The 18,217-nt window shown below is 30.7% G+C and overlaps 2 protein-coding genes and 1 long non-coding RNA gene across 3 annotated transcripts; all 3 read right to left on the minus strand.

Moving 5' to 3' along the window:
- Positions 1 to 394: 394 nt before the first annotated feature.
- Positions 395 to 3,576, minus strand: LOC120269953 (protein NRT1/ PTR FAMILY 5.10-like). Its single transcript, XM_039276939.1, has 4 exons — positions 3,422 to 3,576; positions 3,117 to 3,334; positions 1,341 to 1,816; positions 395 to 1,260 (listed from the first exon to the last, which is right to left on the minus strand). The coding sequence occupies exons 1-4, from the start codon at positions 3,540 to 3,542 to the stop codon at positions 486 to 488; spliced, it is 1,590 nt and encodes a 529-aa protein (XP_039132873.1). The 5' UTR covers positions 3,543 to 3,576; the 3' UTR covers positions 395 to 485.
- Positions 3,577 to 6,499: 2,923 nt separating this feature from the next.
- Positions 6,500 to 8,662, minus strand: LOC120269958 (protein NRT1/ PTR FAMILY 5.10-like). Its single transcript, XM_039276943.1, is given in 6 exon segments — positions 6,500 to 7,442; positions 7,566 to 7,789; positions 7,792 to 7,840; positions 7,843 to 8,007; positions 8,207 to 8,424; positions 8,512 to 8,662. Coding segments are annotated over 6 exon segments (1,542 nt in total). The 5' UTR covers positions 8,633 to 8,662; the 3' UTR covers positions 6,500 to 6,677.
- A 5,875-nt stretch (positions 8,663 to 14,537) lies between these two features.
- On the minus strand, positions 14,538 to 15,292 carry LOC120269961. Its single transcript, XR_005539527.1, has 3 exons — positions 15,181 to 15,292; positions 15,023 to 15,092; positions 14,538 to 14,916 (listed from the first exon to the last, which is right to left on the minus strand). It is a non-coding gene; the product is annotated as an uncharacterized LOC120269961 (long non-coding RNA).
- Between the last annotated feature and the right edge of the window lie 2,925 nt (positions 15,293 to 18,217).

The raw sequence follows: 18,217 nt of genomic DNA on the forward strand, positions 1-18,217 counted from the left end.
TGGTTCACATGTTAACTTGTGAGTTTAATCCATGAGGCCCTTTTTTTATTTAAGAATAATTAAATTAAATTAAAAATAATTCCTGATAAAATTGCGTATTGCCCAACCTAGATGACCTTGACAAGTTGGTCCGGATTCATAAAAACCCTACTCAAAATCGGAGTCGTTACACTACGAACCGATTATGGGTTTCCATTCAGGCCCACAAAGTCATGGGCCAACTGCAGGTTTTGCAAGTTCAGTTCCGGCCCAAAAAGGGTTGAAACTTGGCTAGTGCCCAACCTCTGGATCTAATATCAAATTAATAATTATTTTTTAATTAATTAAAATTCTAAATTATAAGTCCCATGATAAAAAAATTAAAAAAAAAAAAGGAAAAGGTTCAAGTAACTCGTTGCTCTTACAATTGAATCAAAGATATACGAAATATGTGTTTAAATACAAACAAAGAAGCAACAACATACAACAAAAGATTGTGGTTTATATTATAGCATAGTACAACACCCTTTCTTCCTATATGCGTAGGCTTGTGCAAAATATATGTAGATAAGTAATCCTAAAGCATTAAGTACAGCAAGCAACCAGAAGAAGTAATCAAGATGAGCATGGTTTAGATTGTTAGGAAACCAGCTCTCACCTTGTGCTGCACTCACCTTATCTATCAGAGAAACAATAAATCCGCTTAAGAAGCTCCCCACACCAAAGATGCTCAGATATAGAGCAAGTCCCAAGCTCCTCAGTGAATCTGGCATCTGATCATAAAAAAATTCTTGCAAACCAACCATTGTGAACACATCTGATAAACCATAGAGAACATATTGGGGCATCAACCACAATAAGTTCATTGGAATTGGTATGTCAGGCGAATCGATGAGCCCGTATTCTCGAGCTGTTTTTATCCTCTTCATCTCTACCAGTGCAGCGACTACCATCTCTGTGGCTGAGATTGCCATGCCTATGCCGATTCTTTGGAGCATTGTGATGCCGGATTGCAACCCTGTGAGTTTCTGAATTGCAGGAACAAGAATGTGATCATATATGGGGATGAAAGCAACAATTGAGACGGTACCGATGCTTTGAAGTGACGCTGAGGGTATTACGAAGCTGCTGCCAATCCTCCTGTCTAGAGTGCTGGCTTGTTTGGTGAAGAATGTCATTGATTGTGCAAAAACAATAGCATATATTAAGCATGCAGTCCATATTGAAAACAATCGAATAACACCTTTAGCTTCTTTTGCTTCTTCTTCCTCCTCTTCTGTCCTGCATATGTATATGGTTAGATCATTATGGAATAAGATATAGTTTAAGAACAGTGATGTTTAATAGGAGAGGAAGCTTACTGTGAAGCCTTGACAGTTGATGCTTGCCAACATGCTTTGCCAATTCTAATGAATGGACTTGTCACTTCAAGAATCCAGTATCTATAAGTTCTGGAACCTGATAAGAAAACAATGAGAGCAAGAACCATGGCCATGCAGGGGATACCAAATCCAAATCCCCAGCTGACACTATCTTGCACATAGTTGAGCACAGTTGTGAAGAGCATGCCAAAATTCATCCCAAAGTACCACCAATTGAAGAAGGAGCTTCTTGATTTGGATTCCAAAGGATCATTCTGATCAAATTGATCAGCTCCAAAAGCTTGAGTGCAAGGCTTGTGTCCACCTTGCGCAAATGCCACCAGATACAAAGAGACAAAGAAGATGATGACTTGGAGTTGACTGGGAGGACAACTAGAGGGTTCCATGGCAGTGTCACATTTTTGAGGGAGGATGGAAGGCAGCAATGAGGATGAGAATGTCAACATGCCCAGACCCTGGTGTGAGTTTCATTGAAAGTAATAAACATTTAAGATCATCCTTTTCTCAGCTTCTGTTAAACACACTAGATTCTGATGTGTTTTTGAGACTCCAACACTTCAGATAAAATTGATCCTACTTTTACATGTCGAAACTATCAATATAGACTAAACTGCTTGGTTGTTAAGTGCAAGAGAATAATTAAGGTTTAGCCCTACAGAAGGTTATGAAGTGGGTGACTTTGTTTGTTTCAGCAAGTGATGTGCCAAATATGTGTCACATTGTTTTGAGCCAACATCAACAGGAACCTTCAAAGGAACAATTATGTTTAGTTCAGGAGCCAAAATAAACATATTTTTACTTAAAATACCAAAACAAACAATGAACCCATTTCAAGGGTCTCCAATGGGGTTAAACCAATAGTCAATTACAAAGAGGATGGTGATTAATGGAGTGATGAATCTAGCTAGTTTTACATCTATAACTCTACCTCATCCTAATCTACTTTGTATCTCATTTGTTATGTATGATTCTTAAGATATTCTGTCTTGGGCCTGCCACTTCATTGAAAAATATCCAAAATTTTAATCTCAACAACTCATGTGCACTGTGCTCCTTGTCCACCTAATCCTTCCCTACTCTTTGACCAAAACTTGCCAGGCAACTTCAAAATATAAGATGGATATCAGAATATTGATCAAAATTTAATTTTTAATATACACCCTTGGTCATTTTTAATTGTTTCAGTTTAGAGGTTTGTTTGGTCCTATTTATGTGTTTATTAAAAATTTATAAAATATAAAATATTATTATTTTTTTACATTTATTTTTTAATATTTGATATGTTTCTATAATTTTTAATATAAATAATATTCAACTACAAATTTTATTAAATCATATTTTAAATAAAGTAATCTTTACAAAATTAATAATAATTTTTTTATAAATTTTAAATTATTAATTAATTTTAATTAATTTTTTTAATTCACGTAAATTAGTTTAAAATAGAAAAGTCAAAATCACCAGAGAGGAGTACTTGTTAGAGATGCATATTAAAGTAAAATAATAATAATAATAATAATAATAATAATAATTTAATTACAAAAATAGACTTAAAATCAATCAAAAACAAAAACAAAAAGAATAAACGTGGATTGCACAAGCGACAGCATTTTATTTCTTGGGATTCCGACGGGAAGTATAGAAATGATCCAAATAAACATACGTCATTCTCAGAAAAAGACAAAAATAAAATAATATAAAATAAAAAAATCCCAAAAAGAAGAGGAAAAAAAATTGGGAATCGAAGGAACCAACCAGAATGTAGAGAATGGAGGCGATGATGATGGTGCGGTAGCGTCCCAGGTACGAATCAGCGATGAAAGCTCCGAGCAACGGCAGCATCATCGACATCCCTGACCACATATTCACCGCCACCGCCGCCGACGCCGTGGGCTGCCGGAGAGGGCCGGTGAGATACGTGATCAGATTAAACCCTATCCCGTAGTACGCGAACCTCTCCGCCATCTCCACACCTGCTCAGAGATCATCGCTCATGGGAAAACCCCTCAAATCTAGGGCAATTGAAGATTAAGGAGTGAGGAATTGGGTAATAGTAGTACCGATAATGAAGAAGGCCGAGGTCCACCGTCCTTTGCGTGATCCGGCGGTGATCGGACGGCCTCTGTAGTCCACGACGCCGGCTATCACCGCCGAGCTCTGGATCAGCGCCTCACTCTCCATTCTCTCTCTCTCACTCTGTTTCTCTGTCTCTTTGTCTTTGTCTGGAGTGTTTTTTATATGTTTTTCAGCATGTTTTTACATGGCACACCCTCAAAAATAACGAAATTATTTGGAATCTTTTTTTTTCAACTATTACTCTCTCTCTCTCTCTCTCTATATATATATATATATATATATATATAATTTAATTTTGGGAAAATTATTTTTTAGTTCCTGAAAATTTCAAAACATCCCAGACAGATCCTCTGACATTTGAATTTGCCAGACAGTCCCTCCTTTTTGATGACTTATTTTTTTCAATCTTCACGAGTGTCTTTTTTTCAATTAATGCGAACTACTCATTAGTTTATTCTATTTTTACAATACGTATTTCCGACTTTAAAAATATATAATTTCTATTTAACATTGCGTGTTTTCGTTTAACCATATAAATTTTCACTTAACATATAACACATTTGCATTTAAAATTTGACTTTTCCGCTTAAAATTATTAGTTTCCGCTTAAAATTTGGTGTTTTCGCTTAACTGCATAAGTTTTCACGTAACATATAACACATTTGCATTTAAAATTTGACTTTTCCGCTTAAAATTTGGTATTTTCGCTTAAAAACTGAGTGTCAGCTCAATTAATATCTGTTACCTTTATGTCAACATCAATCACTTTTATGTCAGAAAAGTCTGAAAAATAACCTGTTAGAAAAAGGAAGGATCTTTTGGGAATACTCAAAGTCATGGGGATTTTTGTGAATACCTGAACTTTGGAGGGACTTTTTGTTCATTTCCAGTTTAATTTTTTTTTTGTATTTTTTATTAGTATAATATTCGAATTTGTCCCTCTAGTTTTTCTCTTTCTTCTCTTTTGGTCCCTCTACTTAGAAATGCTCCCAAGTAGTCATTGTACTGTTAATAATGGTTCTATTTAGTCTTTTTACTCTGAAATAAGTTAATTATTTGGCTGTATTTTCAAAAGTAGAGGGATTAGATACAAAAAAATTAAAGATAGAGGGACTAAATTGGGTCATTCTTAAAAGTAGAGGGATTAGTGAGGCGTATTTCTGAGTACAAAAAAAAAAAAATTAAAAGACAAATTCAAATATTATACCTTTTTTATTTAATGATGCTTCACGTTTTTTATCAGGTGTACTTGAACTCAGGCTTTGAATTTCTAAAACCAAAATCTTTTTTCATTGTGCTGATACCGTAAAGCTATAAATCTTTTAACTTCGGTCATTATTTAAAAATAATATATATAATTTAATAATATAAAATCTTTGAGAGTACTCAAATACTAATCAGCGAGGAAAGCTTGAACTAAAGGTCGCATCAACATTTGGCCACGTGCACTCCCATCACAGCTGTCACTGTGGATCCTTGAGCAGGCTATTAATATAGCTTTTCCGTCATTTTCAATTTTTTTTTAAATTAGAGAATAGAAGAAAAAAAAAAATCCTAAATCATCTTAATAGAAGAAGATTAAAGATTGAATATGAGAGTTATCAGTACTGATGATGAAGAAGTCAGAGATCCACCATCCAATGTTGGATCTAACGATGATCAGAGCCACTCGGTGGAGAATAAATAGAGGGTAAATTTTGTAGTAAGTCATTGAATTTTGATTTATTTTTATTTTAATCATTAAACTTTAATTTACATCAATTTAATTATTTAACTTTAATTTAATTTTAATTGGTAATAAATTAAGGATTTCAACATCCTATTAATAATATAGTTGTCTAAAAATTTATGTCAATTCTTCCCATACAAAATTATTAAGTCTATTAGAGGTGTCCATATCATTAAAAAAAGAGCCATATCATTTATTTGGAGGCAAAAATCTCTTAATTTACTACACAGTAAAATCAAATTAATGTTGAGTGATCAAATTAATGCAAATTGAAGTTAAGTGATTAAAGTAAAAATGAGTCAAAATTTAATGACATATTAAAAAATTTACCCAATAAACGGATTAGTCTTCATTATCTTCGGCTTATCAATTCCCTCTCGAAATAGAGTTCTTATTAAATTAATTAATAATTTTTTATTCACGCATTTATGTAAACTTTGTATTTATTTTTAAGAAAAAAAAGTTTTTTTTTAAAAAAAAAAATCAGATTTTGTAGGTCATTGAGATCAGACATTTTATATTTATTTTGGATGGGTAACCAGACTCATCGGGTTCAGCTTATCCGAACCCGACCTAGACTCAACCCACTCTCCTTAGGCAGGCCTAGTGGGTTGGGTCAACCCACCATAATTGTCTGGTTTGGTGATCCAAGTCAACCCACCATAATTGGCAGGGTCTAGTTTACCCTTTGGGTGATATGGGTTTGGTCCAAACCTCCTCAATTCACGCATTAATTGGTGGATTAATTTGTGAATTTTTTTTATTCAAGAATAATTTTAAAAAATAAAAACTCAAATCATAATCAGGACCAATACAGTACAGCCAGATTTTTGCAGGTTTTGTTCTTGGCCAGGAAGGGTTAAAACCCAGCTAGTGCTCACCTTTGAATCTCATCTCAATTGCTTTTTAATTAATTAAATTTCTAAAGTATAAATACCTGATTCATTTGCTTCATTGCTTCAACGGAATGTGGCTATATGTGTTCACATATATTTTATTGAGAGATGATCTCACGGAACCGGTTCAGCGTGGCTCAACATCATCCGTTGGATTGTTTCGATTTAATAACTTCTAAAATAAAAAACAAGAATCTTATAAGATAATTACTAACATATTTCTAGATTATATAATAAAAAATAATAAAATTCATAACCCTATGGCCAAAAATGAGCCCCTCCGTGATAATTACCACGGAACCGAATCTACCATATACAAATTCTATTATTTATTTTATTAGTTACAACATTTTTTTAATTAAATATTTAAATTTTGAACAAATAAAAAACAAATACCAACATGGGTAGGTAAAAATGAGAGACTTTTGTGTTCCAAAGTGATTTCGAGTTTGAATTTTTATAAATACAAGAAAATACAACTATTGGGATAGGTTCACCTCCCATATAGACTCCAACTACCTCGTCATTCTTGCCAGTGAATCAAAGATCTAACAAAAGTATGTGTTTAATACAAATAAAGAAGCAACAACATACAACAAAAGATTGTGGTTTATATTATAGCATAGGAGAAGACCCTTTCTTCCTATATGCATAGGCTTGTGCAAAATATATGTAGATAAGTAACCCTAAAGCATTAAGTGCAGCAAGCAACCAGAAGAAGTAATCAAGATGAGCATGGTTTAGATTGTCAGGAAACCAGCTCTCACCTTGTGCTGCACTCACCTTATCTATCAGAGAAACAATGAATCCGCTTATGAAGCTTCCCACACCAAAGATGCTCAAATATAGAGCAAGTCCAAGGCTCCTCAGTGCATCTGGCATCTGATCATAAAAGAATTCTTGCAAACCAATCATTGCGAACACTTCTGATAAACCAGTGAGAACATATTGAGGCATCAGCCACCATAAGCTCATTGGAATTGGTACATTAGGCAAATCGATGAGCCGGTATTCTCGAGCTGTTTTTATCCTCTTCATCTCTACTAGTGCAGCGACTACCATCTCTGTGGTTGAGATTGCCATGCCAATGCCGATTCTTTGGAGCATTGTGATGCCTGATTGCAATCCTGTGAGTTTCCGAACTGCAGGAACAAGGATGTGACCATATATGGGGATGAAAGCAATAATTGATATGCAAGTGATGCTTTGCAGTGATGCCGAGGGTATTATGAAACTGCTGCCAATCCTCCTGTCTAGAGTGCTGGCTTGTTTTGTGAAGAATGTCATTGATTGTGCAAAAACAATAGCATATATTAAGCATGTAGTCCATATTGGAAACAATCGAAGAATGCCTATAGCTTCTTCTTCTTCTTCTTTCTTCTTCTGTCCTGCATAAGTATATGGTTAGATCATTATGGAATAAGATAAGGTTTAAGAACAGAGATGTTTGATAAAAGAAGAGGCTTACTGTGAAGTCTTGACAGTTGATGCTTGCCAACATGCTTTGCCAATTCTAATGAATGGGCTCGTCTCTTCAATAGTGCAGTATCGATAAGTTCTAGAACCTGATAAGAAAACAATGAGAGCAAGGACCATGGCCAAGCAGGGGATACCAAATCCAAAGCCCCAGCTGACACTATCTTGCACATAGTTGAGCACAGTGGTGAAGAGTATGCCAAAATTCATCCCAAAATACCACCAATTGAAGAAGGAGCTTCTGATTTGGATTCCAAAGGATCATTCTGATCAAATTGATCAGCTCCAAACGCTTTGAGTGCAAGGGCTTGTGTCCACCTTGTCCAAAAGCCACCAGATACAAAGAGACAAAGAAGGTGATAACTTGGAGTTGACTGGGAAGACAACTAGAAGGATCCATGGCATTGTCACATTTTTGAGGGATGATGGAAGGCAGCAATGTGGATGAGAATGTCAGCATGCCCAAACCCTGATGCCAGTTTCAAAGCAAGAAACATTTAAAGATCAATCTTTTTTCCGTTACTGTCTCACATATTAGATTCTAACGTGCTTTTGATACAATACGGTCCAACACGAATTAATCCTACTTTTTCGCATATTAGAAAACATACGTCATTCTCAAAAAAAATATATATATATAGAAAAAGATTGAGAATAAAGGAACAAACCAGAATGTAGAGAATGGAGGAGATGATGATGGTGCGGTAGCGTCCCAGATACGAATCAGCGAAGAAAGCTCCGACCAACGGCAGCATCGCTGCCATCCCTGCCCACATATTCACCGCCGCCGCCGCCGACCCAGTGGGCTGCCGGAGCGGGCCGGTGAGATACGTGATCAGATTAAACCCTATCCCGTAGTACGCGAACCTCTCCGCCATCTCCACGCCTGCTCAGAGATCATCGCTCATGGGAAAACCCCTCAAATCTAGGGCAATTGAAGATTAAGGATTGAGGAATTGGGTAATAGTAGTACCGATAATGAAGAAGGCCGAGGTCCACCATCCCTTGCCGGATCCGGCGGTGATCGGACGGCCGCTGTAGTCCACGACGCCGGCTATCACCGCCGAGCTCTGGAGCAGCGCCTCACTCTCCATTCTCTCTCTCTCACTCTGTTTCTCTGTCTCTATCTGTCTCTTTGTCTCAAGTGTTTTTTATATGTTTTTCAGCATGTTTTTACGCGGCACACCCGAAAAAAAATTAACGAAATTATTTGGAATTTTTTTTTTTTCAAATTTTACTCTATATTATTGTTTTTTTTATTTGCATAGGTGGAGTTGAGCTAAAACAAATGTTTTCCCTTTTTATTTAAAAATATAATTAAATAGATCTATTATTAATTTAAATGAATAAATCTTGGGTTCTTGAGTAAAAATAAAAGGATATGTATTATTAATTTTAATGGTGAAATATTCTTCTGTTTTCATGTCATATACAATGATTTGTATTATAAAAGAAATTATAGAAATAAAAAAATCATTTCATAAGTTATAGAAAAGTGGTAGGTTAAATTAAAATTATATATAATTAATATTTGAAAAATCAGGGTAGTATGTAATTTCATATATATATATATATTGATAAAATAACAAATGAGGGTTCACATCCACTGAAAATTAGCACTACCAACCACATGGTCCACATGTATATTTATTATTTATTGTGATTAGACATCTATTTTATTAATATCTATATATAATAAAATCACTGTATGCCAATATTTTTTTATCTTTTACTCAGGTTGGAAAAATAAAAAAATATAGTAAGAATTGTAAGAATTGTAAATGATTATTAAGACAATTGCGGTATATTTTATTCTTACAGAATTAGTGTTTGGTTAAAAAAATAAAAAAATTACAGAAATTGGACGATCGATGATCGGATCACCGATGGACCAGTTGCTTATCATCGGAAGCCAGCCGTAGGTGACCAGATCGCCGTGGACCCGTGGCCGACCACCGGTGGACAACCGGTGTGTCACCGGAGGCTTGTTGGACCGGTGGCCGGTCGTTGGAGGCCTGTTAGATCACTGGTATACCGCCGACATTTCACCGAAGACCGGTCGCTAGAGGTCGGCCGGACAAATGGCCGCTCGCCGGAGGTCGGTCGGACAGTTTACGGACCGGTGGCTAGTGGCTGGTGGTGGATAAAAAGGGAAAGAGACTTCTTACAAGGAGAAAATTTTAAAATAAGTGTAAATTTTTTTTTGCCATAATACCTATATTATATCATAATAATAAACTTTAAAATAAATGTACAAACAGCCAATATGATAAAATTCTCAGAAAAAAAATATTAAATTATATCATATTGTACAATTTATGCCGTAATTTTGGGCTATCCAACCAGAAACTCAATAAAATTCCAAAATTTTTATTGCCATGCAATAATCAAGAAAAGAACAATTTTGACATAATTTTTTTTCCTTATAATTTACTATTGTATTTGTATGAAAGAATAATTTGCATATTTATAAATCATAATATATAAATTAATATAAAACAAACATAGAGATTGACCAACAGTGACGCATTCATAACATAAAAGAAATTTGGTGATTTTATTAAATAATAATTAAAAAAAAGGTTGATGCACATTAAGAAGTGAGTCATTGCATGGGCAAAATATGTTAATTTCTCTTCACATTATAAGTGTTCAAACATTGCATGTGCAAAACATGTTATTTTCTCCGCCTAATTAAATGTTCACTTTTAGATGTTTTTTATATTCTCAATTATTTATCTATATAATTAGTTCAAATATTAATTGTTGAATCAAATTTTATCAATTTATTTAAATATATTGTTGTTCATCACTATCAGCTTTAAATGTACAATTTTTGTGAATCGAGAGAAATATGTAAAATACTAAAAATAAACTAAAATTAATGGAATTTTTAATTCCAACTTTAGAAATTGTGAAACAATGGATATTTACAGTGAAACAAAGATAATATTAAATTAGCATACGATATTTATACATGTTATGTTCATTACTTAATAAATAAAGGAAAATTAATAGTGTGTATTACCAACTATATCAACTTCAAATAAAACAATTATGGAATTTAACTACAGATATACTTCCAATCTACAAAACCTTTAGAAGCCGTTTGGTTCACAATAATAATATATTAACATGGTAATGAAATCGGAAATGTTATATACACGGAAATATTGTAGTAATGTGGAATTATCATGTTTAATTGAAAATTTACATTACTGGTAATCTTTCATTACCGAGATCGGTTAGTTATAGTAATTATCTCAGTAATATGTCAAATTTACCAAAATAGCCCTACATATAAAATTTTGAAAAATATAATTTAAAGTATTTAGACAAATAAATAATTAAGTTATAATATTAAAACTCATTTTTTCACAAATTTTTAAAATACTTTTGTATATACTAAATTACCTCTAAATATAAAAATTTTTGAAAAATATAATTTAAAGTATTTAGATAAATAAATAATTAAATTATAATATCAAAAATTATTTTTTTTACAATTTTCAGAAATACCTTGTATTTACCAAAATACCCCTATATATAAAATTTTGAAAATTTTAATTTAAAATATTTATATAAATAAATAATTAAATTATAATATCAAAAATTTATTTTTACAATTTTTTAAAATATTTTTGCATTTATCAAAATATCCCTATATAAAAATTTGAAAAACTTAATTTAAAGTATTTAGATAAATAAATAATTAAATTATAATATCAAAAATAGTGAGGGAAAATAAAAACTAGGGTTTTGATAATGAGTGTAATAACGAATTAGATTAAATAAGTGGGTGCATAGTTGAAAAAAAATATTACACATTATCACCAACTTGGTAATAGTAATGTGAATGGACCCCTATTTTGGTAGTAATGTGTGATTACTACCTTATTTGGTAATATTTCACTATAGGGGCGTTTGGTACTTTACTTAGGGAATGTTTTGATGTAATTTGATTGATGGGAAAGTAATTTCTGAGAAAATAATATTTCTTTGCTTGGTATGCATTGGAAAGTTTGATTAAATTGATGGGAAAGTAATATTCATGTGTTTGGTATTGTAAGATATCCTTGGGAATCTGTTGGCATAATGACAGAAATGCTCTTATGTTATTTTACTTATCCATAATTTGTTAATCAATTTTTAATTATTAAAATAATAATAATATGTTTTCAAATATATAAAATGATTTTAAGAAATTAATTAAAAAATAAATTTAATAAAATACTTTATTAACTTAATCAATTGTTTTATTTTAAATATTTTTTAACAAAATATTAAATATTTTTATAAGATTAAATATTTAAATATTTTTAATTTAAATATTTATTTGAGTGGGAAAATAATTTTGAAAAATTTGAGGGTATTTTGGTAAAAAAATAATTTCACTTTCCTTTATATATTGAGGGAATAACTTTCCCTCAATTTGATGGAATTACTTTACCATGGCAATATTACTTTCCCGGAAAAAACTTTTACCAAACATGGTAAAGTGATTCCCTTGTATTACTTTCCGGGGAAAGTTGCTACTTTCCACTAACTTTCCCATCTACCAAATACACTATATTGGTAATCTCACATTACCATCAATATTACCGTTGTTACATTAACCAAGCATGGTAATTTGAACACATTACCACTATATTCTTGGTAATGTTTTGCATATTACGGTGAACCAAACACCCCTTATTCTTTGAGATGGATTAAAGTTATGTAATTAGCACAACAACTGTAGTTAAAACTAATTAAAGAAGGATTGATAAGCCTTGCATCAAGATAAGCATGAAGGTGGAAGCAGTTAGAAGACACAAGAGAGAAAAATGTAAGAAGTCTTAGGGTCCGTTTGATAAGTAAAATTTTGAGATACAACACAGCACAATTTTTCTTATTCTTTGTTTGGTTTGTTAAAAAGTTAAAAGTACAGCACAAAAGGATGTCAGAGTACAGCACAAGTAGTTAACATTTTTGTACGATCAAAACCTCGGTACAAAAGTTTTATCGTGGTACAGTACAACTAAAGACTAAATTACCCTTAATAAAGAATAAAAAATACAATCATGTATATCACATCCCACGACGCTAATCAATTTTGATAATATAACATTTTTTTTTAAATGTAAGATCAATATCTTTAAAATAAAATTTTAAATCATAAAAATTAACATATATTTTTTTAATATTTTAATTTAAAAATTAAAAATTTAAATTGTATAAAAAATAAATATAAATCTCTTTATATCTTATATTCCTGAATCATAGATATGATTTTCATAGATATATCAACATATTAGCAATCTTATATAAAAAATAATATTATTTAACTGATTAATCTATTAATGAAATTAATTATAAAAAAATTAATTAAAATATTGAAAATGATATCTTATTGTGAAGTTGTTTATTGTAAAACAAACATAAGATAATATAAAGGGTATTAGAAATAATTTTATAATATTTTTTTGTCGATTCAGAGACTATGTGTCATCCATGAATATCAAACATAGTACAAGACAAAATAGTTGTCATTTGCATCACACCTACTTGTTCTCGTCTGCATCGCTTTGTGATGTACTTAGCTGTGTATCAAACGCACCTTTACAGTTTGTGAGGTGAATTCTATGTAACTGGACTTTTCAAAACAGTATGTTTAAACATAGTTTTTATGATTTTATTATAACATGGTTAAGGATTTAATTAGGATGTAAAGCAATCTTTTCTTCGTAATCTTTACTCAATTTTATTTAATATTTAATATATTTTTTTATTTGTTTTTATTTATTTTAGAAATATAACAAGGACAATCAAAAGTGTAGACAAAAAACTTATCATTAATTAACTCATACATCTTTATTTGATGACATGAATTTCATCTGCAACAATCATAATCAAAACTTGTTATCACTATTATATTTCAAAATTTGAATTTTCTATAACAAGATTTTTTTAATGCTGTTTGATGATTTATTTATCTTTTGACATTATTTAAAATTTATATGAATTTCAGCTGGAACACTTATAATCAGAACTTATTATCACTATTATATTTCAGAATTTGAATTTTCTACGACAAGATTTTTTTAGTGTTGTTTGACTATGAATTATTTGCCTTTTGCTGTTATTTAAAAATTATATATAACTATACGCCACCCCTGGCCACGTGCTCACTATGGTCACAGTTAAATTAATTAATTAACTCATGGGTCAATTTTCATTGTCTTCGTTCTATTGTTTCCATCTCGAGATGGAACTCTAATTAATTTACTAATTAATTAATTAATTAATTAAAGTCATGGCATTTGATTCACGCATGTTGGCATTTAGTTTATTTTAAGAAATAGGAATTGTTTTAATCAGATTTGTTTGGTCATGAAGATCTCATGTGAACTACTTTTAAATTTTTAATTGATTAAAATTTCTAAATTATACATCCATGATTCATTTGCTTCATTGATTACTTCTATTAAATTTGTTTTATATGAGACTATGAGTTCACATGCATTTTATTAGTTACTATTATTTTTATCTTTACTAAATAATTCAAACTTTTGAATATATAGAAATACAAAACTAAATGGTTCCTAACCCAGTGATATTCGCCCATTACGAAAGTCACGGTATAAGAAGTTTAATTGTCTCAAGTTCAAGTCACTATGCATACATGTGGTGATTGACAAATCTTCAGTGTGGGTACAACTTTAGCCCAAACCTCGGTATCATTGGATGCGAGTGCATAGTTAAGATGATCAATTCCCAGCTAGTCAGAATCCCTTCACTAACGATTCTTGTCCTATTTGTAAAAAAAAGTAACACAAATATCAACGAGGATTGGTCGAAATAATTATAGAGACTAAGCAAATGGAGATTTTATATTAAAAAAAAAACATATCCTTGGATAGGTTTGTTTTTTTATATGGCTACCAGTAACTCGTTGCTGCCATCAATGGATTAAACATCAAAGAAAAATACTTTTTAATACAAATAAATTGCATTTAATTAAAACAATCCCTTAAATCTCTTTATACAATCTCAAATAAAATCATCCCTTCCAAAGTGACACACAAGAACTAACAATGCAACAAGAACGTACACTATAAACAAACACAAATACAAGATACGCTTATTATGATAACTACGTACATAAATTCATAAATTCAAGGCCAATAAAACCATTAAACACAACAACCATTATTCAAGGACACTTAGGTTTTTTCCCTTTAGTTGTAAGATTTGCATAGCAAGGACATGAGTTCTTGTTCCCATACGTGCCGGCCGGCACACATTGGCACCGGCTACAACACGTACCGCATGCTCTTGTGCACACTTTTTGCCTCGATGCGTTCATGCATCTCTTCGCACATGCGAAAGTTGCAATCTGAAATTTAATAAAAATATGTAAAAATATAATGACGTTTTCATAGTTCTTCAAATTCAAATTCAATATTAGTGTATATCAAACAATGAAGATAAAAGAAACATACTTATCTTTGGTGTTACAACAGCAATATCAAAAACCTCTTCTTCACTCTCTAAAGATGCTTCGGAAAACACCTGAATTTCAAGTAATATATACTTGTAAATAATATTTTAATTAATTAAGAAAATGAAACAAAAGAAGATTGAGATAAGGAAATTTTACTTGGACAAAGAGAAAGACAATGAGGAGACAAAAGAAAAGGCTTTGAACACCACTGGTAGACATTATGACTTGTGTAGTTTGAGTAGCAAGAAACAAGGTGAGGAAGGAGACCATCTTATAAGGTGTTTTTTTTTTAATTGATGTTTATCATTTAATGCCTTTTAATTTATGTTAAGAGTATTTATATTAATTAGTTGATATATAGATTAGAATCAAACTAATTTTGAGATTTTTTTTTTCATTCTTTTTCTTTGCATGTGTGATGATTAAATTGGATGTGGTTGGCAGTTGTTGGGTCTTTATGATCATAGCACCAACCTGCCATGATTTTGAGTTTTGAGTGGACCAGCTTGTTTGGAGTCATTCCATTTACTTCCATTTATTTCCCTTTTACCTTTTTTTTTCTCTCTCTTTTTAGGAAATAGTAGCTATTTAATTTTGTTGCTGAATAATTTCTACGTGGAACATGATAACCAGTGTATGCATTTGTTATTGTCATTAAAATACTTTGGAAAGTTTGTTTTAATCCATCATAGTGTTTAACAAAGACTAGTGCTTTCGTATGTCTATGACTTGTGTGAATTATTAAGCTTGCTATTTTTTGTTTCCAAATTGTTATATATGTTAAAGTTTCACTTTCTTTTACTTTTTTAAAGAGATTGTGATTTCAAATCATGAGAACATATAAATCTCTCTATATTAAAATGGCTCATGTAAAAAAAAAAAAATGTTTTAAAAAATATTTATTTTGAAAATAGTTATTTATATTGATTATCTCTTTTCATCATGATTCATTGTGGTGTTTAATTTTCTCCATCAAAAGTTTCAAAAGTAAAATCTTTAATTGAGCACAACTTTTAGCATTTGTTGAAAACACAAGATGAATTTTGATTATTGATGGAGTAATTAAGAATTATCTAGATTGAACACTATCAAGCTAAGTTGCAAAAAATCAGAGTGTTTTACGTGGTTAAGTTTTATCCTTTTTGTATTTTTATTTTAATACACTTAGTTTATTTTATTTGAGTTCTTTTTTAAATAGCATTTTTCTTGAGTTCAAGTTTAATATTTAATGTAACAATGGTAGTTTCGTTTATGATTTACTGTTCAATTAATTATTTGGTGAAGAGACTGCTAGCTGTAGTCTATTTTACTAATTATAATAATATGGGGAATTGTTTGTTTTTATTTATATATAATTAATGATTGTGAAACTATAAATGATAATTTTCATCATTAAATATGTATATGCCAAGGATATGGGGAATTGTTTGCTTTTATTTATAATTAATGATTGTGAAACTATAAATGATAATTTGCATCATTAAATATGTATATGCCAATACATTTTGGTTGATCATATGAAAAATTATCTATTTTGTTATATATATATATATATAAGTTTATTTATTGAAGACATCTTGCATGAGTAGATTTCGAGTATGAGTACATAGCATGTGATATTTTATACATATGGAATATGGAAGGACCATTCAGTATATTAATTGTAAATTTTATGTAAATTTTTTTTATTTTATATATGATTCAATTCGCAAAACAATTTCAACAAGAAATTATTTATTTTAATTAAATCTCAATTTTTTTTAAAGTATTTAATTAATATTTGATTAATTCCGACAATGCCTTGAGTTGAATTTTTATTAGTTAATAATATTAAATGTTTCTTATTCCTTTTGCTTGTCATGACTCATGCATTCCAAGGGTTTTATTTTTTGTGATTTTTAGAAACCTAAAATTAATGTTTAATGTAAACCTATTTTATAACAAGAACTATAACCTACATATTTTATATTAGGTTGCCTTTTGTTGAGGAAACAAATTTATTTATTATTTATTTTTAAAATAGTATTTATAAAATGAAATATAAATAATATGAAGCAGGATAAGCACGACTCATGTGAATAATAATTCAAAGTCATTTTTTTGGACCATAAACATTAAATTCAGATGAAATGGTCCAAATAATCAACCTTACATTTATAACTACAGGGGTAAATTAGGTAATTGAAAAAAAAAAAAGAATAAACAAGAAATAAGTAAATTTGGAAATTTATTAGATATATATCCTTTGAAATTACTGAAAATATCAATATTGTTATGTTCTTAATATAAACATCAAAAGCAAGCTTTTATGATTTTCTGAATCTTATTAGTATAATTATTATTTAATCCTGTTTTAATAACAGAAACCTCATTGAATTATATATATATATTAAAAAGCTTCGACAAAATTTATTACTGACTTAAAAAACGACTAATAAATCAAAATGTCATAATATGATGTCTAAAAATTATTTAAATATAATTTTAATTTATAAAAAAATATTTTATTCTAGCATATACATTTTTTTTTGATAACTCATGTAAAAATAGTGACTTAAAATTGTTCAGTCACATATTTGTTCGTTAGGTGTTTGCAGCATATATATAGTTAAAAGGCAGCAGTTGGAGCTTCTAGTGATGCGGTAAAAAGGAAAGTATTAAGTTCTCAAAGCTTTCTATGCTTAAGTGAGATGAGTGCAACCCTAAAAAGTGGGTTTCAAACTTAGTAGGCTAGCCAACTAGCATATTTGAACATATATACGTACTCTTGTGTTAGGGAAATAGATTGTCTCTATGTCATGGTCCTTTGTTTCTTCATTTTGTTTTAATTGCTTTGCTTTGTTTTCTGTTATTTCTAAATATTTGTCTCCACTCCCAAAAGACTCTCATTCGATCTCTTTTTTAATCTGTGTATTTTTTTTTTTGAATAAAGTGGATAAATCACCAATTTATTAACAAAATAAGAGAGCAGAGGAGTACAATAGAAAAAGCTAAAAGTAAATAACATATTGAAATCCTCACCAAAGATGAGAAAAACAGTGAGCAAAAACAAGACAGGAAGAAAGAGAAAATGAAACAAACTGGGACGGCGAAGGCAACCGTCTAGAGATATAAGCCTGCCAAGCTACAATGATAGGAGGACTACTCCTGATCAGTAGTGTGCACCGAATCGCCGATGAAATCAGTGGGTCTA

The sequence above is a fragment of the Dioscorea cayenensis genome, chromosome 10, assembly GCF_009730915.1.
Source record: "Dioscorea cayenensis subsp. rotundata cultivar TDr96_F1 chromosome 10, TDr96_F1_v2_PseudoChromosome.rev07_lg8_w22 25.fasta, whole genome shotgun sequence".
NCBI classification, from domain to species: Eukaryota; Viridiplantae; Streptophyta; class Magnoliopsida; order Dioscoreales; family Dioscoreaceae; genus Dioscorea; species Dioscorea cayenensis.

Coding starts and splice junctions, on each gene's coding strand:
- LOC120269953 (XM_039276939.1), bottom strand. CDS start 3,542: ATGGAGAGTGAGGCGCTGATCCAGAGCTCGGCGGTGATAGCCGGCGTC. Junction 3,335..3,421: donor CTCGGCCTTCTTCATTATCG/GTACTACTATTA, acceptor ATCTCTGAGCAG/GTGTGGAGATGGCGGAGAGG. Junction 1,817..3,116: donor CCTCCATTCTCTACATTCTG/GTTGGTTCCTTC, acceptor AACTCACACCAG/GGTCTGGGCATGTTGACATT.